This window comes from Lemur catta, chromosome 7, assembly GCF_020740605.2.
Source record: "Lemur catta isolate mLemCat1 chromosome 7, mLemCat1.pri, whole genome shotgun sequence".
NCBI lineage: Eukaryota > Metazoa > Chordata > Mammalia > Primates > Lemuridae > Lemur > Lemur catta.
In genome coordinates, this window is record NC_059134.1 from 30,997,991 (window position 1) to 31,010,771 (window position 12,781).

Below are 12,781 nucleotides of genomic sequence, written 5' to 3' on the forward strand. Positions count from 1 at the left end.
TTAAAGGAAATAGGAACATAAAGAAGTTGAGTAACTTACACAGTGGCACAAAGCAGTTAAGTGGTAGAGCCAAGATCAGAAGCCAGGCAGTCTGGCTTCAGGATCTGTGCTCTTAACCATAATGCTAAACTTGTTTGCTTCCTTTTCTCAGAATTCAGGCTGTGTCTTCTAGCCTTCACACTCTTGCCAACCCATTCTGTTTTTAAGATATAGCTCTTTTATTTCCTTCATAATTTATAAAGCTTTTCCTGACTACATGAGCTTGAAATAATTTATCCCTTAACTTTTAAAGACTATATTGTTTCCTATTACCTTGAGACATCTCTTCTGTTATTTAAATCTATAAAAATATTTTTGTTGAATATTTTCCCAACTTGATTGTAATTTGAGTGCAGGGGGAAAAAAAGAGGTTTAATGGTGTTTAAAGAAATCATTATTTTAACATATGGGTTCCCAGTTCCTAAAAATCTCAGACTGGTGCAAAAGCAGTTAAAAACTGATTGACCTCTGCCTAGGGTTTAACTTTTGGCAAACGAAGTAATTGGTTTAAAAGAGCCATAATAGAGAACTACTTAGTCCCCAAGAGAGGAATTAGTTTGCTAACAAGAGTTTCAAGATACTCATTCTTCTAAAATACCTTGGTTTTGTTGAGCACTATAGTTTTAATCATTTTCAGCTATTAAAGTAACAATACTATAAATTCAGACAATGACTGCTTGCTTTTACCTCTTAAGATAGTGCTTTTAGCACAAGCTTTTTAAACAGAGCTTTTCTCCTAACTTGTTTTATGAGGTTGGCATTACCCTTGACACCAAAACATGTCAAGAACATTACAGTAAAAGAAAATTACAGGCCAATGTGTTGCATAACAGAGATGAAAATATCCGTTACAAAACATTAGAAAATTTAATCCTGTAATATATAAAAAAGAAAATGTGCTATAACCAAGTGGAGTTTATTACCAGTATTGCAAGGTTGGTTTAGCATTTCAAAGTCAATCAGTGTAATTCATCACGTTAAAGCAATAAAGGAGAAAAAACAATCATCTTGATTGCTGTAGAAAATATATTTGACAAAATTCGGTACCCATTCATGATAATACCTCAGTGTACTAGGACAAGAAGGGAACTTCTTTACTCTGATAAAGGGTATCTACGAAAAATCCACAGATAATGTCATACGTAATGGTGAAATATTATATACTTTTCCTGAAGATACTGAACAAATTAGGGGTGTCTGCTCTCACCACTTCTATTTAATGTTGTATTGGATATCCTAGCCAGTATAAGCAGTGAAGAAAAAGAAATAAAAATCATAAAGATTTGAAAGAAAATAATAAAACTTTATTTGTAGATTACATTATTATGGATGTAGGAAATGTTAGGGAATCTACAAAACAAGTACTAGGACTAATAAGTGAACTTTGTAGCATACCAGGTCAATATTCAGAAATTAATTTTTGGAAAATGAAATAAAAATGCTATTTAAAATAACATCAAGACCTATAAAACATTTCTTTCCAATATTCATAATTAATTAATTGTTACATCGTTTGAAAAACTATCAGCCTGGGAATTCTGTTTCTAACAATAGATGGAATGAAACAATATAGCAAAGAGAAAATGAAAATTGAGAATTGAAATACATTATATTTTTTTGGCTGGACGTGGTGGCTCAGGCCTGTAATCCTAGCACTCTGGGAGGCTGAGGCGGGAGGATCGTTTGAGCTCAGGAGTTTGAGACCAGCTTGAGCAAGAGCAAGACCCTGTCTCTACTAAAAATAGAACGAAATTAGCTGGACAACTAAAAATACATAGAAAAAATTAGCTGGGCATGGTGGCACATGCCTATAGTCCCAGCTACTTGGGAGGCTGAGGCAGAAAGATTGTTTGAGTCCAGGAGTTTGAGGTTGCTGTTAGCTAGGCTGATGCCACGGCACTCTAGTCTGGGCAACAGAGTGAGACTCCGTCTCAAAAAAAAAAAAAAAAAAATTACGTTTTTTCATTTTAGGATTAAATCCATTTTAGTATAATATTATAATGGACCTTTCTCTTTTTTAGATCCTTTGTAGAAAAAAAAACTTACCTGAGTCTTAATAAAGAGGTATCAACAACTTAGGTATAGAATCATACTTTTATTAATTTGCTGAGCTCTTTCAGGCTTAGCACATTCCCTGTGAATATATAGGGAGAGAGCCTTGCTAGAGTAAATCAAGCAGAGAACTTGACCTGCGAAGATCTGAATCTTAGGAATAAATTTTAAAAAGATATGTAACTCACATGCGCTGAAATTTCATAAAACATTGCTGAGAGAAATTAAAGAAGACAAAAATAAATGGAGAGCTACAGATACCATGATCATGGATAGGAAACTTATTATTAAGGTATCAGTTGTCTCCAAATAGATCTCTAGAGTCAATGTAATTCCAATCAAAATCCTAAAAGACTTTTTTTGTTGAAATTGGCAAGTTAATTCTAAAATTTATGAGGAAATGTAAAAGATCTAGAATAGTCAAAACAATCTTGAAACAATATTGGGGATTTATTCTATCTGATTTTTAAGACTTTGTATCTATAGCTACATAATCAACACTGCCGGGTGTGGTGGGTCACGCCTGTAATCATAGTACTCTGGGAGGCCAAGGTGGGAGGATCACTCGAGGTCAGAAGTTCGAGACCAGGCTGAGTAACAGTGTGACTCTGTCTCTACTAAAAATAGAAAAATTAGCCAGGTGTGGTGGCGCATACCCATAGTCCCAGCTACTCCAGAGGCTGAGGCAGGAGGATTGCTTGAGCCCAGGAGTTTGAGGTTGCCGTGAGCTATGGTAACACCACTGCACTCTAGCTGGGGTGACAGAGTGAGACTCTGTCTCAAAAGAAAAAAAAAAAAGTATATTATTGGTGTACAGATAGAAGAAAAGAAAAAAGAAAAAGAAAGACAGCCACACACGGGGAGAAAATATCTGCAATATATGTGTCTATATCTAACAAAGAACTGGGCAAAGAGTTGAATGGGTCCTTCATCAAAAAAGAACCCCAAAGTGGCTAATAAGCACACAAAAAGATGCACATTATTAGTTATCAAAGAAATACAAATTAAAGCTACAGTTTCATACCTCTCACTAAAATGGCTAAAATTTAAAAGTCAGACAACCCAAGTGTTGATGAGAAGGTTAAACAACTTGGGACTCTACTATGTTGCTGGTCGGAGTATAAAATTGTATAAACACTTTGGAAAACTCGCAGATTCTTACGCTATGACCCACCAATTTCACTCCTAGGTATTTACCCAAGAGTAATAAAAATATATATCTAAAAATGATGTGTATAAGAGTGTTCACAGGAGCTTTATTTATTTTGGTGTTCCCAAACTGGGAACACCAAAATATCCATCAATGGGAGATTTTAGATAAATAAATTATGGTATGTTCATACTCAGCATTAAAAAGGCAGCAAACTACTGATACATACAACAACATGGATAAATCTCAGAATCATTATGGATGGACAAAGTCAGACACAAAATAGTACTATTCATGATGTTCAAGAATAAGCAAAACTACACTGATAGAAATCAGAACAGTGGTTGCTTCAAGGTGGGGAAGGATTGACTGAAAAGGGCATGAGGGAATTTCCTTGGTGATGAAAATGTTCTGTATCTTGATTGATGTGGTGGTTAAAGGGGTGTATACATTTGTCAAAACTCATTGAACTGTACACTTAAGATCTGTGCATTTCATTGTATGTAAATTGTATAAATTGAACTTTCAAAAGGGTATTATTTTCCTACCAAATGATTCCTTTTTCCTATTCAAAAATTTGATCTTACACCAAGAATCCTCTTCAAACTATCTTACAATCCACAGTAGCTTGGAGTTCTCACTTAATATTTTTTAGTCTTTGTTTTACTTATGTTATCAATAATATACAATTTAAGAGTTAATCATACACTTTTTTGTTTTATTATCTGTTCTTTCCTGATGTTAACATTCTTGACCCTTAACCAGATTTCAGTTACTAAGAAAGATGTATTAAAAACTCCAATGATAATTGTGTATTTGTCTATTTCCCCATTAGATTTTTTTCACTTCCTGTCTTATATATTTTAAGATTGTGTTATTACTTAGGTGCATACAAATATATATGATTTACTGTTATCATTATGGAATATCCCTTTTCATCTTTAGTAATGCTTACTACCTTAAAGTCTACTTTGATTAACATAGCTGTATCACTTTTCTTTTGGTTTTGCTTGGTATATGCAAAATATTTATTTTTGTATGTTCTATATGTATATTTTTTCTATCTTTATTTTCAACCATTCTCTGTGCTTATATTTAAGGTATGTCTCTTATAATCACCATGTAGTTGAATTTAATTTTTTAAATCCAGTCCAGCAATCTTTGTTATTTAATTGGGGTTTTTAGTACTTTTACATTTAACATAATTACTGATATTGAATTTAAATTTACCATCTATTTGTTTCCTCTTGGCTCCATCTGTTCTTTTTTTTTTTTTTTTTGAAATTGATATTAATTAAATATTTGTTATTATTTCTTTTTCTCCTGGAATAATTTGTTAACTGTATGTTCTTTTAATATTATTATCCTGAAAATAATTTCCTTAAATACTTCTATTTCTTTATTTTCCCACATGCCTAACAATTCAGAGAATCTTATAGATATTTGTTATAAATTGTTCTAGATTTGCTCTAGTCTCTTAATATTTTTTAAAGACCTGAAATATTTTTATTAATACAGTGTTAAGTGAATTATTTTGACTATTGTTTTTAGAATCACACCCAGAAAATTTGATACTGTTCAAGCATCTGAGGATCACAAAAGTGGAATTATCACCAGTGATGTTGGAGACTTAACTTTAAGCAAGAGGGGAGTACGGACATCATTTACATTTAGGAAAGTGAGGCAAACACCTTGTAACTGTAGTAAGTATATAACTTTGTGTCTACTATAAAATGGAGTAAATATAGTCCTGTCAGCACCCGGGAGAACTTTTTCTTCATTTCTCTAAAATCATTTCCCATATTTTGCCTTGTATTGTACTTTCATATACTTTTCTTAACCATCATCATTGTATTTTATATTCTTTGAAGGCAGGGGCTGCATTTTATCATCTTTATTTTCCACAAACTTAGTACTTGGGCATAGTTGGGTGCCCAATAAATGTTTTACTTATTGAAGTAACGGTTGAGAGTGCTACAATTGTAGGACAATAAAATATTACTTGTACAAAAATAGATTTTGTTGGGAACAGCTTGTGAAGTTTCTAAATTCTTATTAACCCAACAGGAAGGTTGGAGATGACACATCTGTTCTGTAGTGGATAACTTTAGGGGGATAAGCAGTGGTTTATGTTTTAGTGAATTTGAAAACCTGGAAGGGAATAAAAGAACTGCTCAAAAACTTGTCAAGAGGATGCTATTTTGAATAGTCTATACAAGTACATCATGCCCTAGATTTCTTGAACTCAATTAACAGATACTTCTTTCATTTTGTAAATAATATTTTGTAATGATAGTGATAATAAGATCCTTTTTATATCCTATGAGTTTTAATTATGGGTGGTGTCTACCAATAGCCTTTGGATTTAGTCATAATCTTAAAAACATTTTGAATTAAAAACCTTTATTATATCTATAAGATGTTATCCTCTTAGAAAACTTGAAGTCTCTATGTTTTATATCTTGATATTAATGAACCTTAAAAGTTTTTTGTTATTTTGGTAAATGTGTCCATGAAGCCTTAAAATGTTGAATTTTTTTTTATTAATTAAAAAAGTATTTAGTATTTGATGAGTATCTAACACTGCTGGTAGTTTTATAAGGTATAGAAAAATAAAACATGACTCCTGTTCTCGAGGAATTTAAAGTCTAGTTGGAGAGATAAGCTAGTTTTCTTATGCAAATATTTTTTTATGAGCATTTACTAAATGTAAGATGCTCTCATTGGGTATTCAGTTTATAATTTTTTTTAAAAGTTTACAAATAAAAATTGTGTATATTTATTATGTATAATATTATATGATGTCCTAAAATATATTTACAATGTGGAATGGCTAAATTGAGCTAATTAACATATATATTACTTCACATACTTACAACTTTTTGTGGTGAGAACACTTAACGTCCATTTTCTTAGTGATTTGCAAGAATACAATACATTGTTATTAACTATAGTCACCATGTTGTAAAATAGATCTCTGGAACTTATTCCTCCTAAGTGAAATTTTTTCTCCTTTGACCAACATTTCCCCATCTTCCTCCCCACCCTAACCAGCCCCCAGTAACCACCATTCTACTCTCTGCTTCTGCGAGTTCAATTTTTTAGTTTCCACATATAAGTGAGATCATATGGTATTTGTCTCTTTGTGCCTGGTTTATTTCACTTAATAAATGTCCTCTGGATTCATCTATGGTGTTGCAAATGATAGGATTTCTTTCTTTTTTATGACTGAACAGTATTGTGTATATATATGTACCATATTTTCTTTATCTATTCATCCATTGATGGACAGTTAGGTTGATTCCATATCTTGGCTATTATGAATAATGCTGCAATGAATGTGGGAGTGCAGATGTCTCTTTGACATACTGATTTCATTTCCTTTGGATGTATACCCAGTAGTGGGATTACTGGATCATAAGATAGTTTTATTTTTAATTTTTTGAGGAACCTCCATGCTGGTTTCTATAATAGCTGTACTAATTTATATTCCCACCAATAGTGTGTGAGGGTTCCTTTTTCTCTACATCCACACCAACATTTGGCATTTTTTATCTCTTTGAGAACAGCCATTTAACAGGTATAAGATGATATCTTATGGTTTTAATTTGCATTTCCCTGATGATTAGTGTTTTTTTTTTTAAAGTTCAAGGTCATCCTTTACATACTTTTGGTCGAAATCTGTAGATTTTTAAGTGATAATGGTTTCTTATTTCTTTAGACAACTTAGATGTTCATAATTTCCAAGAGAATAAAATTTTACTAAGACCAGTTTAGGATAAATTATAATGTACTATATTGTAGTATAATCATAATTCTAATTTAATCAATATAGTGCAGCCTGTCTGTTTCCATATGTGTGTCTTAGAGTCCTCAAGCTTTTTGGAGCTACCCTTTTCTTAAATATCCATTAAAAATATTTAGATTTTCCCTTTACCCATTAATAGACACTAGATACTCCCTTCCCCATTTTAGGCTTTCTCAAGGTTTGGCATACCCTAGTAATATTTAGGGAAAAGAGGTTTGTTTTATGTTCATTCCTGAAGCCATCAATGTTGCAGGCAAATTCTTTGCCGTCATGTGATTTCTAATTATTGCCTTAGTCTTGCCTGTGGTTTCTCCAGTAATACTACCCCTTCTTCCTTTATTCCCTAGAACACTATCCATAAAAAGATGTTGTGCATCACAGACTTTGGCAGAAGACAAAGGGAGATTATAGCATAGCAGAGAACAGGCAAGGATTTAAAATTAGTATTAGACATTATTCCAGAGAACGGGGAACAACTTGAACATTAATGCTAGACATTGTATCCTAAATTTCCTCTGCCATTGCCACTGCTTGGTGGTGTTCATCTTGGGGTTTGCTCATTCTACTGAAGCAGGCAACACAGTATTGTCATTCAGAATGTGGGCTCTGGAGTCTACACTGCCTGGATTCAAATATTGGCTGTACGATTTACTATCTCTGACACTTTAGGAATATTATTTAACTTCTTTGTGCTTCAGTTTCCTCATCTGTAAAATGAATGTAATAGTCCATATCTCATAGTATTTCTGTGAGGATTGAGACAATACATACATACAAACTGCATCAAAAAGCGTGCAGTAAATATCTGTGAATATTGCCAAATGACACTTTCCTTCCAGATCTTGTTCTTCTTTTCAGAGTCCTAAGGTCCCTGGAACTCCTATCCCGTTCACCTGCCAAGGGAAACATCCTAAATCTTGTCAATTTAGCTAAATTTTTTTCCAGTTAGGCCAGACTTATCGAGATGCTTTCTTGAATAAGAGGACTTTTTAACCCCAAGATGGAAGACACCATCTTATGGCAGATGCAGAATTCTAGTCATGTTTTGTTGTAAACGCATTATCTCCCCTTCTTTTTATATTAGACCCCCTCAGACATATAATTGGATTTGTTTGGGAAGAGCTTTTTCTAAACTGACAAATCAGAGCCTAACTACCCCCAGTCACCAAATTTGCTTTGATTTCCTTTTTCTTTTAGGAAAACTTGGTACCTTATGAGTCATTTGTATAAAAATGAAAGTTTTATATTGCTTCATTTTTTTCATTTAGGTTACCCTTTGGTCTGTGACAGCCAGAGGAAAGAGACTCCTCCCTCATTTCCAGAGAATGATAAGGAGGCCTCACAGCTGGAGCAAGAGCACGTCCACCAAGTTTATGAGGAGATTGCCAGGCACTTCAGCAGCACAAGACACAGCCCGTGGCCACGCGTCGTAGAGTTTCTGAAGGCTTTGCCAAGTGGTTCCACAGTGGCTGATATTGGATGTGGGAATGGAAAGTATCTTGGCATCAATAAGGAGTTATATATGGCAAGTAATGTTGCTTCTGACTTTCTTTTCGCTTAATTTGCAGTGGTTATCAACATGTTTCTTCCTCATGATCTAATGCCGTTTTTTAGGTCATTGCAGAAAAGTAATAAACAGATTGAAAATTAATGAACACTACCCTTCCTTCTTATTCCTCTAGAAATTTATGCCATCATTATCGTCTTTTTATCCCATTAGATTTTGCTTTCCAATATGATTATTTTATCAGTAAAACTACCTTGTGGTTATATAACTCTTTATAGATTGGAAAGATTTTTATAGGAACCATTTTCTTTGCTTGGATTGCCCTAAGTATAGGAAAGATAAAGCAGGTATTTTCATCCATCTTTTATACATGAAGAAACTGGAGCTCACAGAGGTTAGTTATATTCTCTGATGTCATATAATTAGGGGATATAACTGGAATTTGAGCCTATGCCTTCTGACTCCAAGTTTTACTCATAGTAGGAAAAAAAAGTTTATTATTTATTGGTGTCTTACTACTGAGGAAACTAAGGCTCAAATAGATAAAAGCCTGACCAATAGTGCTAGACCCAGGATTTGAAGCCATTTCTGTCTGACTCCAAAGCATCTGTTTTTAGTTGCTATCATTTCTTTTTCTATGAACCACTTTTTTTTCCTGCTGTGCTAGGAAGTAGAACATTCTTCCTGCTGTACTGCATTGTTGTAAATACTCATAATGACACTGCTCTGTGAGGAGTGGAGTTTCCCTTTCTCAAGATCAGGGGAGGAAGGACTAGAGTAAGGGAGTAGATAAGGAGAATGAACGCAGTCTACATTCCTGGGTTCTTGGAGTATGTCAGATTGCTTATAATCCTTATTTTTACTCCATCCTAGAAATTCTGCACCTACATGAAGAAAGCTACTGCAGTTGTCCCTTGGTATATCAAATTGAAGTCAAATCAAATAATAAATATATCCTTAATGATCATAAAAGATTTAGTGTAAAAGAGAAAAATAATACACCATTCTGCTAAGAGATGACATTTTTGTCACCCCATGTGAACTACAGTGGCTGCTCTATGTTGGGCCCCATACTTCAAATAGCTCTAGTCACAATCACCTAAGACTGCTTAGGAAGCGCCAAAAGCACATTGAAAAAACTACATTCATCCCTCAGTATCCATGGGGAATTGGTTCTAGGATCCCTGTGGATACCAAAATCTGTAGATGCTGCAGTCCTTAATGTAAAATTGCATAGTATTTGCATATAACCTTTGTATTAATACATCTTCCCACATAATTAAAATCACCTCTAGATTACTTATAGTACTTAATACAATGTAATTGCTATGTAAATAGTTCTTGTACTGTATTGTTTAGGGAATAATGACAAGGAAAAAAGTCTGTACATATTCAATAGACACATTTTTTATTTTTAATATTTTTGACCATGATTGGTTAAATCCATGATGTGGAACCTACAAATACGGAGGACTGGCTATGCTGCAATTGAGGAAGGGTAGAGTTTGTGGATTAAAAGGCAGAAAAGAATAGCTTTTCATCAAGATAAGACACTGTTATTCATATATTATTATAATACTTACAATTAAGTTTTGGTTGATAAAGAATAAGGTCTAGTGAGTTAAGTTCGTTCATGTCAAAGAGGAAGGTTTTTGATGTGTTACTTAAAATCATAACTGTAATCACAGTTCAAAGCAAGGTGATATCTTCTGGTGTTTCAATCGAAAGGTACTAGCCAAATATGTTTCTCAGTAGGCTCTGCTTTTGCATTTTCTTGTTGATAATCTATGGTCCATGATTTTACCTAATCAGGTATCATTTGTGACAGTGAAATTAGGTTGAAGGCAACCACACTGACTTAGTCATAATGACAACATTATTCTGCTACAAGTGAGGATGATTTCTTGATAAACAGAATACCGAACCAAAAATCTGAAGCTAATTCAAGAAGGAATATATTTGGAAGGATTGGAAAATTGTAAGCATGCTTGCTCTCTATTATCCACATTCATTTTGTCAGTAGCAGTCTACATACACGTAATGCTTCCTGCCTGCTGTTCCCTGGAACCTACTGCATTATCTGATCCCCAGGATAGGCTCACGAAGTGTTGGTTCAATGAATGAATGAAAACTACTTGTCTGGCTGGAGTTGAGGCTTTTATTATACCAGAAGATGGAATTATGTGTGATAATAGGGAAGCCTGTCTTTTTTAAGCTAGTGAGGCTCTAACGTGGATGGAGCAATGATGTTTGAGTATATTTTGAGTAGCCATTTTTGAGCATGAAAATATGTCCATTGCTTGACATTCATGAAATGAGGGGATATGACCTGTGGCATTTATTCTAGCTATTTAAATGTAGAACAGGCTAAAAATCTAAAAAGTTCTTTATATCACTATTACATATCATTTTATTAACAAAATGCATTTTCTACACTGGCTTGGGCTCTCATGGGAAGAGTTTGATAAACAGTTTTTGATTTCTGTAAGAAATGTCTGTGATAAATCTGTTGTTATAGCTCTGAGCCACGCCTGGGCTTGCTCTTTTTCTCTTTAACTCAAAATTTTTATTTATTTTTATTTATTTATTTTTTTTGAGACAGAGTCTCGCTGTGTTGCCTGGGCTAGGGTGAGTGCCGTGGCGTCAGCCTAGCTCACAGCAACCTCAAACTCCTGGGCTTAAGCGATCCTCCTGCCTCAGCCTCCCGAGTAGCTGAGACTACAGGCATGTGCCACCATGCCCGGCTAATTTTTTCTATATATATATTTTAGTTGGCCAGATAATTTCTTTCTGTTTTTAGTAGAGACGGGGGTCTTGCTCTTGCTGAGGCTGGTCTCGAACTCCTGACCTTGAGTGATCCAGCTGCCTCGGCCTCCCAGAGTGCTAGGATTACAGGCGTGAGCCACCGCGCCTGGCCAAAATTTTTATTTTTCAGCTAAGGACCATTTCTTTTTTTATTTTTCAGTTACTCTTCATTTCTCTCATCACCTTTAGCTGTTGGCTTTATTTTCAGAGTTACAGGCAAAGATTTTATACCTTTAGGAGACTTATTGCTTATACAACAATACCAAGAGTAGATGAGATGTACATTCCCAGAGTGTAGACTGGCTCATTCACTATATGATTGTTTTGTGCATTGGTTTCAGTGCACATTCAGTTCAAATTTGTTTCCTAGATGTTGCTGTATATAGTTGGTATTGCAAATATAGCACTCAGTAATGCCAGGAATCTGTAAGAATTGGAGATATGTTTATATAGGCCTATTCTGTACATCTCTGTATTTGTTTTGTTTTATTTTTAAATTATATTGACTTTCCTAGTAAAGGAAAGAAGAACAGAAAGGAAACCAACAATGTCAAATACCTGCTGTATGCCAAATGTTATACTGTGTTTTCTCATATATATAATCTATGAGATTGGTATTACTATCTCCATTTTATAGATGGGAAAACTGAGACTCAGTTATGGCATGCCCACGATCACATAGTGTCCGGGCAAGTATTAGAATCCCATCTCTGACTCCAGAGTCCATACTCTATGGCTGCGGTCTCCAACCCCTGGGCTGTGGACTAGTACCCGTCCATGGCCTGTTAGGAACTGGGTGCACAGCAGGAGGTGAATGGCGGCTACTGAATGAAGCTTCATCTGTATTTACAGCCACTCCCCATCCCTTGCATCACTGTCTGAGCCCCGCCTCCTGTCAGATCAGCCACGGCATTAGACTCTCATAGGAGCACGAACCGTACTGTAAACTGCATGCAAGGGATCTAGGTTATACACTCCTTATGAGAATCTAATGCCTGATGATCTGAGGTGGAGCTGAGGTGATGATGCTATCACTGGGGAAGGGCTGCAAATACAGATTATCATTAGCAAAGAGGTTTGACTGCACAATAAATGTAATGCACTTGAATCATTCCCCAAACCAGCACTCTCCCTCCCCACTGTTCTGTGGAAAAATTGTCTTCCACGAAACTGGTCCCTGGTGCCAAAAATATTGAAGACTGATGTTGTATCGTACTCTGATAAGAGAGATCTTAAAGGCTAGCTGTGGTGACAGAGGGCAACAGGATGTAAACTCAGAGAGATGGCAGGAATCATGTCTGTTTTGTTCTCCACTTACTTGGCATATAATAGAAGCTTATTAATTATTTGTTGAATGGTGAGGAGCAAACTTGTGAATTTACCTTCAGTTTCTTATATGAAAGCCAGAATATTCAGTGCT

The 12,781-nt window shown here is 34.8% G+C and overlaps 1 protein-coding gene across 7 annotated transcripts in view; it reads left to right on the forward strand.

The window, feature by feature from the left end:
- Positions 1-12,781, forward strand: part of ALKBH8 (alkB homolog 8, tRNA methyltransferase) — a 90,808-nt gene that overhangs the window by 34,350 nt on the left and 43,677 nt on the right. For 6 of the 7 annotated variants that reach the window (XM_045556676.1, XM_045556678.1, XM_045556680.1 and 3 more), the window contains exons 9-10: positions 4,793-4,944; positions 8,318-8,574. In XM_045556676.1, coding sequence (XP_045412632.1) covers positions 4,793-4,944; positions 8,318-8,574 — 409 coding nt within the window. Of the gene's footprint in view, positions 1-4,792; positions 4,945-8,317; positions 8,579-12,781 lie in introns of all 7 variants that reach the window. The other variant, XM_045556681.1, reaches the window with a different exon arrangement.